The sequence below is a fragment of the Cotesia glomerata genome, linkage group LG1 (assembly GCF_020080835.1).
Source record: "Cotesia glomerata isolate CgM1 linkage group LG1, MPM_Cglom_v2.3, whole genome shotgun sequence".
NCBI classification, from domain to species: Eukaryota; Metazoa; Arthropoda; class Insecta; order Hymenoptera; family Braconidae; genus Cotesia; species Cotesia glomerata.
The window spans coordinates 28,171,943-28,189,012 of NC_058158.1; the positions used below are offsets into that span (position 1 = coordinate 28,171,943).

Below are 17,070 nucleotides of genomic sequence, written 5' to 3' on the forward strand. Positions count from 1 at the left end.
TAGAAGGTTGTTATCGCTACACTGTAAAAAAAGCGGTGTTAAAATGGACTCATTTTAACACCGCTATGTAACACCTGTGTATTAACACCGGTGTAGCGGTGCTCTTTTGCGATGTTAAAAATCCGGTGTTAAACCGGTGTAATATCGGTGTAACCAGTGTAACAGTAGAATAAATTTACACCGTATCGGATTATAAATATTACATGATCGATGAAACACAATTAATATTCAATATTTATCAAAATTAGACAAGTAACATTTATTTAAGAATTTTCAATTTATAAAATTACTCAAAAATCGATTTAATGAATGTTATACGACAAGTTAAATAGTATTTACAATATTAAATGTTTACCCTAGTAGAAATAATCGAGTTTTCACTGGATATAAACCAGTAACTGGCCAGTGATATCGAGTAAAAACTTGAAATCGCGCCACCTACAACTAAGTCATAAACATTGGTTACACCGACAGTGTATCTTTAATAGTGTGTGTATGTTTGTTTATTTTTTTTGTTAACCTGTACGCATCATTATTGTAATTATTATTAAAAAACAGTATAAATCAATCAAAATTAGTGTTTATTAACGTGTAAATAATTTCCAGTATATATTTCAAAATGGATGCAGTGAAAAAAAATGACACAATATATAAATTGCGACTGTGGGCATTAAAAACAAATCTCCAATTCAAAATAATTATTTTCTTATTCTATTGTTAGATTTATTATTAGTCTATCAGTCTAATGATGTTATCTATTTTATAATGTACACATAAATGAAACTTTTTTATATCATATCGTTTATTAAACATTATTTTGAATTTATTTGACAATTTTAATAACGCCTAATAACCTCAGAATTCGAAACTGACAGTTTCACTAAAGCCGCCATAATGTTTTGTTAGATCTCTAGTAAAACTGACCAGTTACTAGACAGAAACTTGATATTACACTGGCCAGTTACTGGTTTAAGTCTAGTAAAACTGGCCAGTTACTGGCTAAAAACTTGATTTCATTTCTACTAGGGTAGGAACAATATAATAATTATTTTTATCGTAGCCATGTTGTTTCTCATAATATAATGGATGTTTTAACCATGAAGAATCTACAGCTGTGCAAAAATAAATTATCTATATGAAAATCATTTAAAAAACGTTCAAAATTGTCGTAAAATTGTTCTAAAAATGTTTCAAATTTGTTGTAAAAACACTCTAAAATTGTCCAAAAAATGTTCCAAAATTGTCAATAAAATATCCGAAAAATCTTTCAAATGTTTTCAAAATTTGTTCTCAAATAGTTAAAAAAATGTTTTAAGATTATTCAAAAAAGGTTCCACATAAGATTTAAGGACAAAATTTCAACTAAATTGCTTCAAATAAATTGCATTGATTCTAAAATTATCTTAGAAGTATTCCGAAAATCTTAAAAAAAATACTTAAAAGTTATGAAATAATGATTAAAATCCACTATTTTAGAGTTTCCAATTATCTATATGATGTCCTAAAATTGTCCTTTAATAATGGTGTTAAAGTAACATGGATCGAAAATTTACACCGAGAGAATTTCACACCATTATTTCACACTACACGGCAATGTAAAGTGCTCTGGGTCCATTTTTACATCGAAATTTTTAACAGTGTATTTATTTTAATCAAAAACTTTTATCTACTTTATATTTTATTATTTTAAACTTTCTAAATTAAATATTAACTTTTTTTGATTATTTATCTTTAATTATTAAACATAAAAAATTTAATTATAAAAATTTTGTTACTCAAAATATTATCAACATCGGAAAATTTATAACACCGATTTAACACCGACAAAAAATATTTACACCGCAAACGGTGTTACTGCTACACCGATTTCGGTGTTGAATTTAACACCGGAATTTTTAACACCGTACACCGCATGGACTCACACCGGTTTTTTTTTTACAGTGTATTAATAATGACTGCTTACCTTAAGTTGGTGGAATATCACATTAATATTAAACTACTAAGAGGAGATAAGGATGCTCAAGTAATAAATTAATAAATGCCATGTTTTATTTTTTCGATCTTTAATTATAACATTTTACATTATTATGTTGCTTGCTATATTAAAAGAAATCACAATTTATAATTAAGAAAAAAAAAAAAATCGTGTGTGTCAGCTCCGACGCACGACTGGAGTTTACTCCTTACGAACGATTATATCAAATATATAGATTAGTAAATGATGGTAAATGGAATTAACTATTATATTACTCGAAGCATACACGATACATTTATTTTCATTAATTATGTAATTAATTCGTCAAAATAGCTAACTCTATTAACTTGTTAATATTTTTAAATCGCAAATGAATATCGATAGATATAAATAAAAAAAATTATGTGTAAACTCCAATAAACTCCAAAAAATTGTTTAAGGAACAATTTTTCTTTTAAATATCATTATTTGTATCAAAGATTGAAATTTCATAAAAAAATTTTCATTTATCTTATGAACAACGCATTTGTTTCTAACAATTTCTTAAACAATAAAAGGTAAAAATTTTAAAAAGTTATTTCCGTGCAGCTTCTGACAACATAAAAACGGATCATTAATAATATTTTGAAAAAATAAATTTTTTTGATGATTAATATAAGTTTTCAATTTTGCAACAACGAAAATTATTAATAAAAAATTTGAAGCCTTCGAAGAATTGCTCCAAGAGAGGAAAAAAATCTCAAATAGTTATAGTTTAACAATTATCACACTTGCAATGTACATGTTCAAGCAGAAGAAAAATTATTAATTAACAATTGCATAACTAATTGAAAAATTGTGATAGAAATTTTTTCAGGCGGATTATTGTTCATTTATCTATCCAGTAAGCCCCTGATTTTTTCTATTTTTTAAATTTTATAATTAATTCTTCTAACCCGTTATCACCTATTCGGTCATTTTATGCTAGTATAAATCTAATTTCAAGTGGATGGAAATTTTCATCTTCACTAACGATTTGAGACAATTCGTCTTCGGATAGTTAGGTCGATGGGTAACCATCGAACTTGAACACTAGTTAGCTGGTGAATGCTAGTATCTGTTCGACTATATGTTAAGTATTAACGATGGAAAGCTACTGAGAATAAAGGGCAACTTTTGAAAAAATCCATGAAAAATTAACCAAGCCAGGAATCGAACCTGGATCTCCCCGATTACATGTCAGGATGCTTTTACCAGTTAAGCTACCGGGTCACTCTCCACTTACTTTCTCTCAGTATACACTTAACTCTCAGTAATTGTCAATACTATGCTACCTCCTCCCTTTAAACTCCATACTACGATATAAACTATAGTACTTCTGTTTCCATTTTCTAGGCGCTTTTATATTTTTTAAACTTTTAAACTTTTAAACTCGATGAGTTACCCATCGACCTAACTATCCGAAGACGAATTGTCTCAAATCGTTAGTGAAGATGAAAATTTCCATCCACTTGAAATTAGATTTATACTAGCATAAAAATGACCGAATAGGTGATAACGGGTTAGAAGAATTATAATAAATCACGGTTGATAAAATTAATAAAAGTTTAAAATTTTATAATTAATATGTTAAAATAATTTTTATTAATCAAGTGTTCAAAGTAGGCATGGCTTACGCAAGCCAGAGCACCCATTTTCGGTCGTATTTTCATACCTCTGGGAAAATTATTAACCCTTCGTTGGTCGCGCTATGAGCAAATCGCCGCCTAACAACTACTCAACCTATAGAGATTCGCTATAGTGTGAGCGAGAAACTAAAAAAAGCGCGACAAACGAAGGGTTAATATTGGTCCTACCGTTCCGGGAGTCCATTTTTTTCTAGGAAATTTCCTCCTCTTTTGAATTTTTAAAAAATTTTTTAAATCGTTATTAGTTTTTAAGATATTTGTAAAAAACTAAACCCCCTTTTTTCAGTTAATTCTTAATAACCTTTGCAATTTTTGCAAGCGGAACTTCATTTTTTTCAAATCATTTAGATCCCATTTCGAATCGAATGACACCTCAATTATAATTTTCGAAGACTGCAGAAAAAAGTTGACCAAAAAGGCACTGGTCGACTAGGCTATAAGCTATCACACAGTATAATGTGTATGCTGGTTACACACAATCATACACACACACACACACACACACACACACACACACACACACACACACACACACACACACACACACACACAACTGAAAAGTGAAAGGTGCGCGAGAAATGATACACACCAAAAACGTTACTATCCCATTTGATGAGTAGGTTATACTCTCCATATTTTTCTCATACCGGGCGCCTTATATGAAAATCGATTCTTAAGGAGTAAACTTCAAAAATAGTTTTTACATAGTAAAAAATTTTTCGTCATTGTGTAAAGTGTAAAAATGTTTGTGTAGAATTTAACATTTTAGTGTGTAGAATTTAACGTTTTAGTATGTTGATTCAACACAATAGAGTGTTGATTCAACACAGATTATGTAAAAAAAGTCATCAACACAAATTTTTGTGTTAAATTTGACGAAAAATTTTTTACTGTGTATAAACATAAATTCACGAGTTGAAAAGTCATACGTGAGTTATTGCTATCAATTGCAAAATAAAATTGTGTAACATGCAGAGGGCGCAAAGTATACGATTTTTGGCAATCTATAGTTTAGTTTACTGACCTCGCAATCGTATCGAAATAGTTATTTCCGATACATATGCGCAAAGGTAGGAATTTTGACGGCTTGAAGTGACGTCACAAGTTTGAGGCTATGGGTGCATCATTTTAAAGACCGAGTTATTTATCCGGACGAGCGTAGCGAGCCCGGATATAGTACGAGGTCTTGATGAGAATGTATCCATAGTCTCAAACGTGTGCCTTCATTTCAAGTTTGTCAGAGTCCCTACCTTTAAAGTATCGAACATAATTTGTTGTCATATCAATTGCGGAAGTTGGATTTGAGAGAACAGTCAAGAATGTTCAATTACTGTTTATTTTATTCAAAGGCACAAAAATTATGTCACACGAGATTAAATAGCGATGGATTAAACGCACGTATATGTTGAAGTTGTTTTCAAGATTCAACTGTCGCTAAGAATCTTTTTGCGATTTTTACTCTACCCAGCGGACGTTTGTCGAATCAAAAGATAATTCGACTCTTCTATAGCGTATTTTAGCGTAGTCGTGCAGAAATGTAAAGACAGATAGAGAGAGAGAGAAAAGTTACTTTTCGATACTGGTGCGAGGTAAATTAATTAAACTATCGATTGCTAGAAATAGTATTCTTTGCACTGTCTGTATGTTGCTCGAAAATTCAATTTTCGCGCACAGAAAAAAAAATTTACTTGAATCAAGTAAATAATTTTGAAAAATTTCATCTTCTTGGTTTGAGTTGAAAAATTCTTAAACTAAGAAATTTTACTTGATTCAAGAGTTTTTTGTCTTGATTCAAGACAATGAGATTCTTCAAAATTATTTTCTCGGTTCAAGAATTTTACTCTTGATTCAAGTTAATTTTTTTTTCAGTGCGGTTGATATGACAAAAAGTAACTTATCTATCTCTCTATCTGTCTCTACATTCTTACATAACTACTAAAATACGCTATAGATAAGTCAAATTATCTTTTACTCAATGTTGTTGAGCTCTCAGAGCTCTACGGGATTGTTCTCAGAGCCAAACAGTACAGTTGGGAGCGCTCTACGTTGCGCAGTAGTGGAGTGCGCTGACCCCGCATGAAAATACTATATATCGTTCAAAATACATTATACAATATATTGCAAATGAGTGATGAATATATGGCGGCAAAATTGTCTATATTGAAAAGTTTTTTATTTTATTCTATATATGGAACCATGTATTTTAAATAATATATTCATTATTATATGGTGATCCATACATCGCTTAGTATATATCATCTGCTATATTACCGAATACATAAAAATCATATATAATATATCATGTACTGTATATGAAGAATATATGTGATACTATATATTTATCGATACATTATTTTAAGTATAAGGTATCAATATATAAAAAGTTGTACCGATACACATATGGATCGTGCATACATGAAGCAAATATATTGATGAATATATGATTTATACATGAGAATGATATATTTATTTACAATATATTTTTTTATATTATTGTGGCGAAATTATAGATATGATTTTATGTATCGTTCCATATATCACATTATAATATTAATATATTTAATCATATATTTTGGAACATATAAATCTTTTCCAAGCGGGACATATTTCATAACCTTTTAAAGTGACAAACAGAATTATTTTGTTACTCATCCATATTATTAAAAATATATGAGGACAATTAAGTTTCCAGTTTATTTATTTAAGGAAATAGGTTTTTTTTTTGTCAAATTGAATTTCGTTAGAACAGTTTTGTATTTATGGTTTTTCAAGGTTCATTTGCAGTGACTGTTAATTTAATTTATTAGTTGAATATATTGTGATAAGTAATAAGTTATCGGAATACATTAAAAAGACTCCATTTAACACAAAATAAAATTTAATTTCGTTTATTTATCTTTTCTTGTGCATATAGGTAGTGATTTTATGTCCAATATTTATTGATATAATTAAGAAAATAAGATAATTTTGTGACGACCATATTTTTATTTTATAAATAATTTTTATTTGTAATATAAGTTCTATTATTATTTTATTTCTATTAGAATAATATTCTTATTTGTTATATACAATTATTGTTGGCAACATAAATTCATTCTGCCGCATTTATTTATTAAATTATCAATGCTAAATCGTAAAAAAAATTATTAAACAGACTGCCAAAAATTTGTTATAGTCTTAGAACGATCCTGTAGAGTTGTGAGAGGTAAATAACGTTTAGCTCTCAGAGCTCAACGATGTAGTAGGGATAAAAAACATCGAAACATCGATTGTAGACATCGATGTTGAAAATGCGCGCGAAAATTCGAAAAAATTATACTTATAACCAAATTAGGCGTAAAAAGAAATAATTTTTAATTATTTTAATTATTATTGCCCGTAAGCCCTCAAAATTTTGACTAAAATCCAAAAAACCTTAAATAAGGCAAAAAATTGCGAAAAACTGCAGCTACAGCGATGAATAAAATTTTGTCGACCTAGATCAAGCATGATTTTTATATATTTCAACTCACTGAATCTGAATTTGAACGTTAATTAGCCCGTTGAGCCGTCAAAATTTGAAAAAATAGCAAAAAACTAAAAAAAATGACAATAAATCATGAAAAATCGAAAATATCAGAATAAAAAAATTTTTTGGATTCAGATTGAGTATGATGAAAATTCAAAAAAACCTCAAAAACCAAAAATATCGGGAAAATTAAAGTTATAAATAAGAGAAAAAAAATCTATTAAACACTGTGTAGGTCATTTAAAACTTACAAAAATTCGATACAGTCGAACGACAGTCTGAAATTCGAAAATATGGTTATTTCGTTATTTTTGAATTCTAAGATCATATTCCAGCTATGAAAATGCACTTGCAAGTCATTAATAATTGTGTTTAATAGATTTTTTTCCCATATTTACAACTGTAATTTTTACGATTTTTTTTTGGCATTTTCAGATTTTTTTTTTAATTTTTAGCGCGCGCTAAAAAATTTCTAGTAGAAATTTATTTCGATGTCGATGGTTCATTATTCTACATCGACCATCGATGTGTCGATTCCAAAAAAAATCGACCAAAAAAATCGATGTTTCCCGGAAAAAACATCGATAGTCGAAACATCGATGTATATCGCCTATCCCTACAATGTAGAGTTGCAGGAGCCAAACGGTATTGTTACCATAAGAATACGTTAACCTACTGGAACTTTTTACAACTAACTAACTACTATAGAGTTCCTATAGCAACATTTTTTTCTCCGTGCAGGGTTAATTGTTTAAAAAATAATACAAAATTACATGAAATTAAAAAAAATATTCTATTAACGAAATAATTAAAAACTATTACTTAATATTATATCATTAGTACTGCATGTTTTGGCATAATTCTTGTGTTTTTAAATTACCCTAGCGGTTTCGGTGCCACCGATAAAACTCTGTAGAAACTCGTCCGAAACTCAGCATAACGACGGAGTATAGTCAGCGCATATGGGGAGTAAACTCGGAGTATTGTGTGCAGTAGTGACACATAAAGACGATAGTGGTTAATAGGTGTTTAATTGAGATCGTTACGGAGTTTGGTTGGAATTTTGCTGGTGTTCTCATGAAGTTTTCCCCGAGTTTTATCAGTGTTTTTACGGGTTTTCTGTCAAGTTTAGTCAGCATCTTTACCGAGCTATTGTGGAGCTTTCCAAGAGTATTTTGCGAGTTTCATCGGAGTTTTTGATGGATAATGAATGAAAAACCGAAAAAAATAATTCGTACAGACCGGGACTCGAACCCGGACTATTTTATATCTAGCCAAGGGCTCAATCGGTCAAGCTATCTTAGTCATTATCAGTATTAACTATTTAGTCACATAATAAGACCCACCAAGTAATAAACAACACTGTCTATCTTACGGAAACCGAAAAAGTTTTGAATCGCTTTATGTATTGATAAAATTCTAATTTTAGTTATGATAATATTGATTCAGTGTAACAACTGTAAACTTTTGACAATTTCATTATGATGTCATTTTTTTTATATATCATATATTTTACTTATAAACTTCATAATATATTTATTAAATAACATATTCTATGTAGATAAATATATTTCAACTTGTAAATAAATAAATTAATTAATAAAAAGTACACTGTAATTGAAAAATGATTTATTTATAGTCATCTTTGTGAAATTAAAATTAATTTTCATGCCGTGAAGTATTATTAATTGCGAGTAAACTCCACAATAACACTACCAAAACTCCGAAAAAACACCAGCGAAACTCTTATAAAGCTCCGCAAAACATTGAAAAAAACTCGACAAAAACTCCCTAGCAACTCCGAAAATACTCAACAAAAACTCGACGAAAACGCCAAAAAAACTCCACTGTAACTCCGAAAATATTCGACAAAAACGCGAGGAAAACTCCATAGCGACTCCGAAAAAACTCGTCTAAAACTTCTCGAAAACTCCAATAATACACTTTTGTGACTCCGTGTCGTAACTGCACACAATACTCCTTGCATACACCTCTAAAACTCCGCGTAAACTCCGCTTATACCCCGATTAAACTCCAAGAGGGAGTATACTCCATAGTAACTCCGTGTAAACTCCGAGTTTACTCTGAGTCGTCGATACCGCTAGGGTAAATAAACAGTAATTAAATATTTTTGACTGTTTCTTTTTCAAATCCAACTTCCACCACTGATGACAAAAAATTTTGTTCGATACTATGCTCAAAGGTAGGAACCCTGAAAGACTTGAAGTGAAGGCACACATTTGAGGTTATGGATACTATCTCGTACTATATCCGGACTCGCTTCACTCGGCCGGATAACTAACTCGGTCTTGATAAGAATGCACCCATAGCCTCAAACTCGTGACATCACTTCAAGTCATCAGACTCTACCTTTATGCATATCTATCGAAAATAACTATTTTTATTCTGTCCTTGATGTGAAATATGAGAAAAAAATTTAAAATACTAGAAAAATTATATCGAAAAAATGATGATTGACATACGTTAAATTTTTCAAATTGATAAAAAATATTTAAATCATATCACAAAATTTTTTTATAAAATCGTTATATTTCAATCTGCAACATAAAAAAAATATAAAAATTGGAAAATTTATTGAACTACAATTGTTTTAAAAAAAATGATTGAAATTTTTCAAAACGTAAAACTTATTTTCTTTTTCTTTTTAATCAAAAAAGTTTTCAAAACTTAAAATGTTTTTTTATCTTTCAGTTATTTTTTAAGATAGTGCGATTTCACTAAAGTTGATTTTGATTTAATTATTTTAATAACTGTTATTTAAATTTGTTTACTATTACTGTTTCGCATTTTTTCTCGTGACATAAAACTTAAAATGAAAAAAAAAAAAAAACAATAGAACTAAAAATCTCAATAATGTTTGTGTTGGATTCTCTTAACAAAAATAAATCTCAGTTACAAAACTTCTAGTTTTATATTTTAAAAATTTTTTTCTTAGAAATATTTATTTTATAAAAATAGTATATTTTCTCATTATTTATTATCAATCCTATCTAGGGTAAATACCCCAATAGATGGACGATTAAGCAAACTCTCGTGTTCTATTAAAAAAAACAATATAGTAATATACAGATAAGTTGTGATAAAGTAAATTATATTTATGTAAAAATATATAATTAACCAGGAAAAAATAAGTAAAACTTCGTAAAACGTTGTAGTAATTAATAAAAAAGAAAAATGTAAGAAAAGTCCAAAACCCCAGTAGATGGACAAAATCTCCAGTAGGTGGACAGTCAATACCCATAGATGGACACTACTTACAAGCGATATTTTCGATTTATTATTTATATCAGAAATAATTAATTTGTTAATTTTTTCCACTAAAAAATGGAGCTTGATATAATTAAAGAGAAAAGATGATACATCGGATGGTAATTTTCAAAATACATCATAAAGTAATTTTATTAATTTTGAACACGTGATGCTTTCTCATGTAAAATAACATATAAAATATATTAATATAAAGAATACTAATAATTAATAAATTAACAATATAAATTTATAAAACACAACGTTAAAAACATTTTATGTTGTCTTCTTCTTCCTTTTAAAAGGTCTGTTCTCTTTTGCTTTTAAATTTCCTTCTCTTAATTTTCTCTTTTATTTAGCGTTTTCTTTTTTCTCTTCAATTTCTTCAATAATCATAATAATACTTTCATTTTCAGTACATGTCTGTTTATTATAATCTTTACTCTTATTCTCACATTGATCCACCAATGAAATTAAAAAAAAAAAATAAGAAAATTCATCATACAAACTCAATGTCCATCTATTGGATAAAGGTCAGAAAAGTGTCACCAATAGATGGACACTAAATTCTATTATTTCTTTTCGATTTTATAATTAAAATATTATATTTCTAGCTTTATCAGTGAAATATAAGCGTAATCATATGTACAAATCTTACTTTTTTTATTATTTTTAATAATAATAACAAATAACGTCCACCAGCTATCTGTCACATGCTTACTAGTGGTGGCGCTCTCGGAGCAAAACCTCGAGACGTCCAATTTAAATAATTTTTTTAAACTATTATTTTAAATAAAAAGTTAAAAAGAAATTACTTTTATTTCTCATAACTACTTGTAGACAAAAAAAAAAATAACGACTTAAGATTTTTGTTCTTAAAACTAATGAAATTGCTTCTAGAAATAATATCTGTCCATCTATTGGGGTATTTACCCTATAACTTCCTACTATTTTGCTTTCACAAATTGATTTTGTTGATTTGAGAAAGGTAAAAATAAAAACAAAGAAATTGAAAATATTTTATCTTCAAATTTACTTGATGCAATTTCCTTATGTGTTAGTTCCTAATGCTAATTCAGTAGTACCTTACCAATTTTGTTTGTGTATTAAGACTGATTTAAAATATTAATATTATCAGCAGCAATATATTTCTTTTACATTTCTATTACAAATCGAATTTAGCCTAATTAACATGAAAGGATATTATCGAGTGTTGGAATAAAATTTAAAACAACATTAAATATGTAACACAAATGTATTTTTATTTATATACAATATTTACAAATGTATTTTCTATTATTATTTAAATTATTAATAAATATACTTAAAGTCTTACAAAACGTTCAAATCTCATTTTTAAAAATAACAACTTTAGTTAAATGGCCTTTTAATTTCTTTGTTCAATTTATATTCGATGTGTTGTCATTAACTCAATTCATAGTTTCGATTGATACTCTGTACTCGTTTATGTGAAGCACATTTTGAGTTACTGTGTACGAAATCAGGAGTGAATTTTAATTTTCATCATGCTACTTGTAGAACAAAAAAAAACGTTTTTAGATTTTTTTTTAACATTGAAACAAATTTATTATACCAAATTAAGGATAAAAGTTATATTAATTTGTAAAACATCCAAATTTGTAGTTGTTAATCCTTACACGAATAACATTTATATTTTTATTTTGTGAAAAAAAAATAGAGAATTTTATCCGCGAGTTTTTTTTTATGAATAACAAAATTAAAATTTTTCTAGCAGTGAGTTTCGCTTTGGTATTACATCAATTACAAATCATCCATTCCATAAATTTTTTACAGTGTGACATAATCGTATTTTATTAATTATACGTGTGCGTTGAAATACTTTTTTAGCCTATTGGAAAAATAATAACTTTTTAAAAAAGTACAAAATGATTTTTAGTTTCAAATGCAAATACATAGAGGATACAATTTTTTTTTATTCAAATTGGAATCAATATCAATGAAATTGCTGAAATTATTTTCAATTTTTAATGTCAAAAAAATTTTTATATAAAAATAGTTGTATAACTAGGATGAAACTATACAGTAAAAAATGTTGCGTCGTTGCGTTAAAAATGTTTGTATTAAATATTAAACACTTTTATGTGTAAATTTAATATTTTTTTATGTTAATTCTCTGAAATCAGCACAAAAAAGTGTTAAATATTTAACACAAATTTTTTTACTATTGTGAGCAAGTTATTCGTAAGTTTGTGGTTACGGGATCAACCTTTTTTTTAAAAAAGAAAATATTTACAAAAAATGAGTAGCCATTATTTTCAATGTCACCCTTTATTAGGTTTCTACGTTGAATTATTGTTGAAAACTGATAAAAAATTACGTTGAATTCTTATTGAAAACTGATAAAAAATTTTCTTTTACAATAACAAGCAAAAAATAACTTAAATCTCTTGGGTTCCGTTTTAATAATTAAAAATAAAATCGAACCTCTAGAAAGGTTTATAATTCTCGATCTAGTTCACTTTCTTTTGTTCTATAGATATGCGATTTAATGTAACGCAATTTAAGCCAGTATTAAATATATGTCATCTCGTTGAGCATTCGAAGTATTTTTTGCCTACCCCCGCAGGCCGTATTCTCTCACAGGATGAATTTAAAAAGCCATTTAAATAAATTGAAATTATTAAACCTGATTTTAAAAAATATGTGTTCGATACCTCGAAGGTATATTTGGCATTGAGGTGTTTTTTTTAAATAGCTGGGTATATTTTATGTTACAAATGAAATGCAGCCTTATTCGAGCAATGATTATGTTAAAAAAAATAAAAAAAAAAAGTAGTAATAATGATAATAACATGTTAGATGATATTTATATATTTATAGTAGTTATGATGCATTTAAACTTTTCAATGATTCCTCATTTTGATCTATAATCCATTGCTCGAGTTTTTACCGTGTAGATTTGTATATGTATTTATATTTTCATATTTATGACTTTTTTTCTTTTATTATTTAGAAATGAATTTTAAAACGAGTTCAGATACAGCTTTCCTGAAGTGCTGATGTTCTCACAATTGTTTCAGAATAACGACTTGGTCTTTGTAAGCTGTAAAAATTCTGAAAAAAAGTTAAAAGTTATGATTTTTGCTGTTTATTATTATGGCTTTAATTTTGTTGTTTGTATTTAGTGTAACTGACATTTTTTTTGAGCTCTAAAGATTATCTTAACTTTTATTATATTTTTTTTTGTAGGAGCTAAAGTTAATGTTGAATTGAGATACGTACATTAGTCGAAGCTCGAGGATAATCCGGATTTTCAAGAAAGTCATGAAGCATTTCTCGACCCTCCAGGTGGCATGGTCTGCGCGGCAGAGAACCGTAAACTGAAAGTTTTTTATCTGCAAAAAAGAAATACAGAAATAATAATAAAAAAATTATGTAATATCAAGTGATAACTAGTTTTTTATGAGTTTTCGTGTAAGAGAAAATGTAAATTTAGGAAGTGTTTTTCGTTGGTAATAATATTGATAACTATAGACGACTTTTTACAACACAATAAAATTTTCTTGTCCATAAAATACTTGATCTATAAGTTATTGTGAATAAAATAGCAATTTATAATCATAGAAACTGTTGAAAAGTACAAAAATAGCTGATAAAAGAATTTGTGAGTAGTTGTTAACTTTTTTTTATTAGCTATGAAATTTTTGGGAGTTGATAAAAAGTGAAGTGAATTTTTATTTATCTTTATTAGATAAATATCTCAGTCTATTAATTTCTCACATCGTGGCGAAGAAAAGGTTTTTAGCTAGATTCATTTCTCAGTTAAATGAGTAATTTTTTACTAGAAGCATGTTTTTTGAATTAGCAAACAGCACTGATCAAATGATAGTATTTCATATTTAAATTGGTCATACACTCAAATTCACTCAACATATATTTACTCGCATAGAAAACTGAAGTTGAATGATATTCAATACAGTTATATGCAGTATATACACAAAAAAAAATTAGGACGACGGTTGACCCTAAAGGCCATCCCTGCAACTTCCCGCTCATTTTGTACTTAAGCGCTCAAAATTATACATTACGTTTTTGAGCTCTTCAAGCCCAAAATATGATTTTTGTATCATTTTGATCTCTTCGAGCTCAAACTCTAATAGCAGTTTAATAAAATACAACTATTTGAATTTTCAAACCGGAATAACTTTGAATGAAAGAACCGATTTTCACGCGATTGGCGGCATTCAACGCAGTTTTTTGAACCTCATAATAAATCTTCAAGCATAGATTGATCGAACTCAGAATTTCGTAATTCCGAAAAAACACTTTTTTCGGTTTTCTTTCGTCAACGATAACTCACGAACGAATCAAACGATTTTGACCGGCTTGGTGGCGATCGACGTGGTTTTTCAACGTTAAGAGCTGATTATGTGGAACCTTTTTTGAATAATCTTAAAACATTTTCTTAACTATATGAGATCAAATTTTGCATACTTTTGAGACATTTTTCGGATATTTTTGAGATAATTTTGGAACATTTTTTGGACAGTTATAGAGTGTTTTTATAACAAATTTGAAACATTTTTAGAACAATTGTATGACAATTTTGAACGTTCTTTAAATGATTTTCATAGAGATAATTTATTTTTGTATAGTTTTTGCACAGTTGTATATTTGTCCCGAAATTAATGGATGAAAAATTTTTTGTACAATTTCAGGACGTTTTTAGGACAATTTAAGAATTTACGAATTACCCATTTACGGTGAAATTCAAAGAATTTTCTTTTATAATGATAATATAATGCTGTTGTGTAAGCTATGGGAGATTATGTGTTACAATATGAGTTTATGTGCAAATGAAATATCTGAAAAAAAAAAAAGCAAAGTTATTAAATTATTAATTTATCATGTTTAATTATCATGTTTAAATACTCCGATACGGTATAAATTTATTCTACTGTTACACCGGTATTACACAGGTTACACCGATATTACACCGGATTAACACCGGATTTTTAACACCGCAAAAGAGCACGTCTACACCGGTGTTAATACACAGGTGTTACATAGCGGTGTTAAAATGAGTCCATTTTAACACCGCTTTTTTTACAGTGTAGGAGTAACCGTCGTGAGACGCAACACGGACTGGATTGAAGTAATGCTATAAAAAAAAAAAAAAAAAAAAAAAAACATACAGGCGTACAGACACCATCGCGGGAATAGTTAGGGAAGCTTCCTAGGACCTCAAAACGTCGAGATCTGATGAAAACTCAATTTTCGAAAAACGGGGTGAAAACAATAACTTCCAGATTTTTAAAAATTTTCAATTTTCTTAGCGGGAAGTTAAAAATATAGTTAAAATCACTATCCAACGTATCCTCAAATGACGTTTCATAAAAATAACAATCCGGTAATCTGATTTAAGAATTCATTTTTTTAACTCAAGCATACAGAGCTTAGCTCATGTAATTATATTTAGTGTCATCAAAACAAGCAACTATTTTGTCAACATGAAGATCTAGTATAGTTGTTAAAAACTATATCTGGGCATAGCAGAACCTATATGGGCCAATAAAATTTTATGATAAGGCCATATATAGTCGTATCAAGCGATATCAGAAAATTTCTTTACAGGTTATTCTGATTTTAACATGAATTTCGCACTATTTTAGTATAATGTCTACCAAACTTATCATGAATTAATTTATTACAGCTGAAATATCTGTCGTTTCGACTACAGAAAAAAAAACCATGAAATTCGACAAAATTTTTTTATTTTTTTAAACACTTTTATGAGTATATTTAAAAATTTTAATGATAATTTAATCATGTCGACCGTCTAATTAGCAATTAGTCTCTCCTTATTTTTTAGAGGGTAATTTTTTAACATTTCGATGTAGCAATAGTCCGATTATAAATTATTTGAATGATCCAAAAAAAATATTATACCTCTATTAGATAATAATGAGATTAAATGGTTTTTTAAAGTGACAATAAATTTTGAACTAATTGTTTTTTCGTACAAATGGAAGATTCTCTGTAATTGAATCGATTCCTCCCTCGACTACCAAAATTAAAACAAATAGATGTAATTATTATTATAAATCTTAATACTAATAGTAGTTTCATTTTGAGTAAGCTAACTAATTTATTAGCAATACGGCACTATTTTCTATACTTTAATAAAGCTTCAACACTGTAATAGTACTTAACTTTGATGTATTTACTCAGTAGCTACTAATACGGGATATTTACTTGTTTCTATGCATCGATTTATATAGTTTATAGTTAGTAAAACAGAGACTAAATAACCAACGTTAAACATTTAAAGTTCGCTATTAAGGTAGTACTACCGGTTTTAGAATTGACGTTCAGAATTTAATGAAATTTGGCATATTGGTACATTATAATATCATAATTAAGCAGTAAAATTTTTGGAAGCCTGGCAAGTTCTGAAAAAAAGATATTAATATCTACATATTTTTGCTTTTACCATTGATCCTTATGGAAAATCACAGACTTTATTTTATTTCACAAAACTGAACGTTCAGGTTCTTATAAAAATCAAGACAATGAGAGAAAATAACATCTAGAACATATTTAATAACAATCAGTATGGTTTCCAAGAATATGAGAATATTTATTAATAAAAAACATTCAAAATTTATCTC

At 28.1% G+C, this 17,070-nt stretch overlaps 1 protein-coding gene and 1 long non-coding RNA gene across 2 annotated transcripts in view; both read right to left on the reverse strand.

Annotated features, from left to right (window-relative positions):
• Positions 1-2,649: 2,649 nt before the first annotated feature.
• Positions 2,650-8,646, reverse strand: LOC123266893. Its single transcript, XR_006509892.1, has 3 exons — positions 8,497-8,646; positions 8,031-8,269; positions 2,650-2,680 (listed from the first exon to the last, which is right to left on the reverse strand). It is a non-coding gene; the product is annotated as an uncharacterized LOC123266893 (long non-coding RNA).
• A 3,901-nt stretch (positions 8,647-12,547) lies between these two features.
• Positions 12,548-17,070, reverse strand: part of LOC123275225 (protein turtle homolog B-like) — a 333,309-nt gene continuing 328,786 nt past the window's right edge. The window contains exons 14-15 of the mRNA XM_044743196.1: positions 13,682-13,794; positions 12,548-13,513 (exon numbers count right to left, since the gene is read on the reverse strand). Coding sequence (XP_044599131.1) covers positions 13,433-13,513; positions 13,682-13,794 — 194 coding nt within the window. The 3' untranslated portion in view covers positions 12,548-13,432. The remainder of the gene's footprint in view (positions 13,514-13,681; positions 13,795-17,070) is intronic.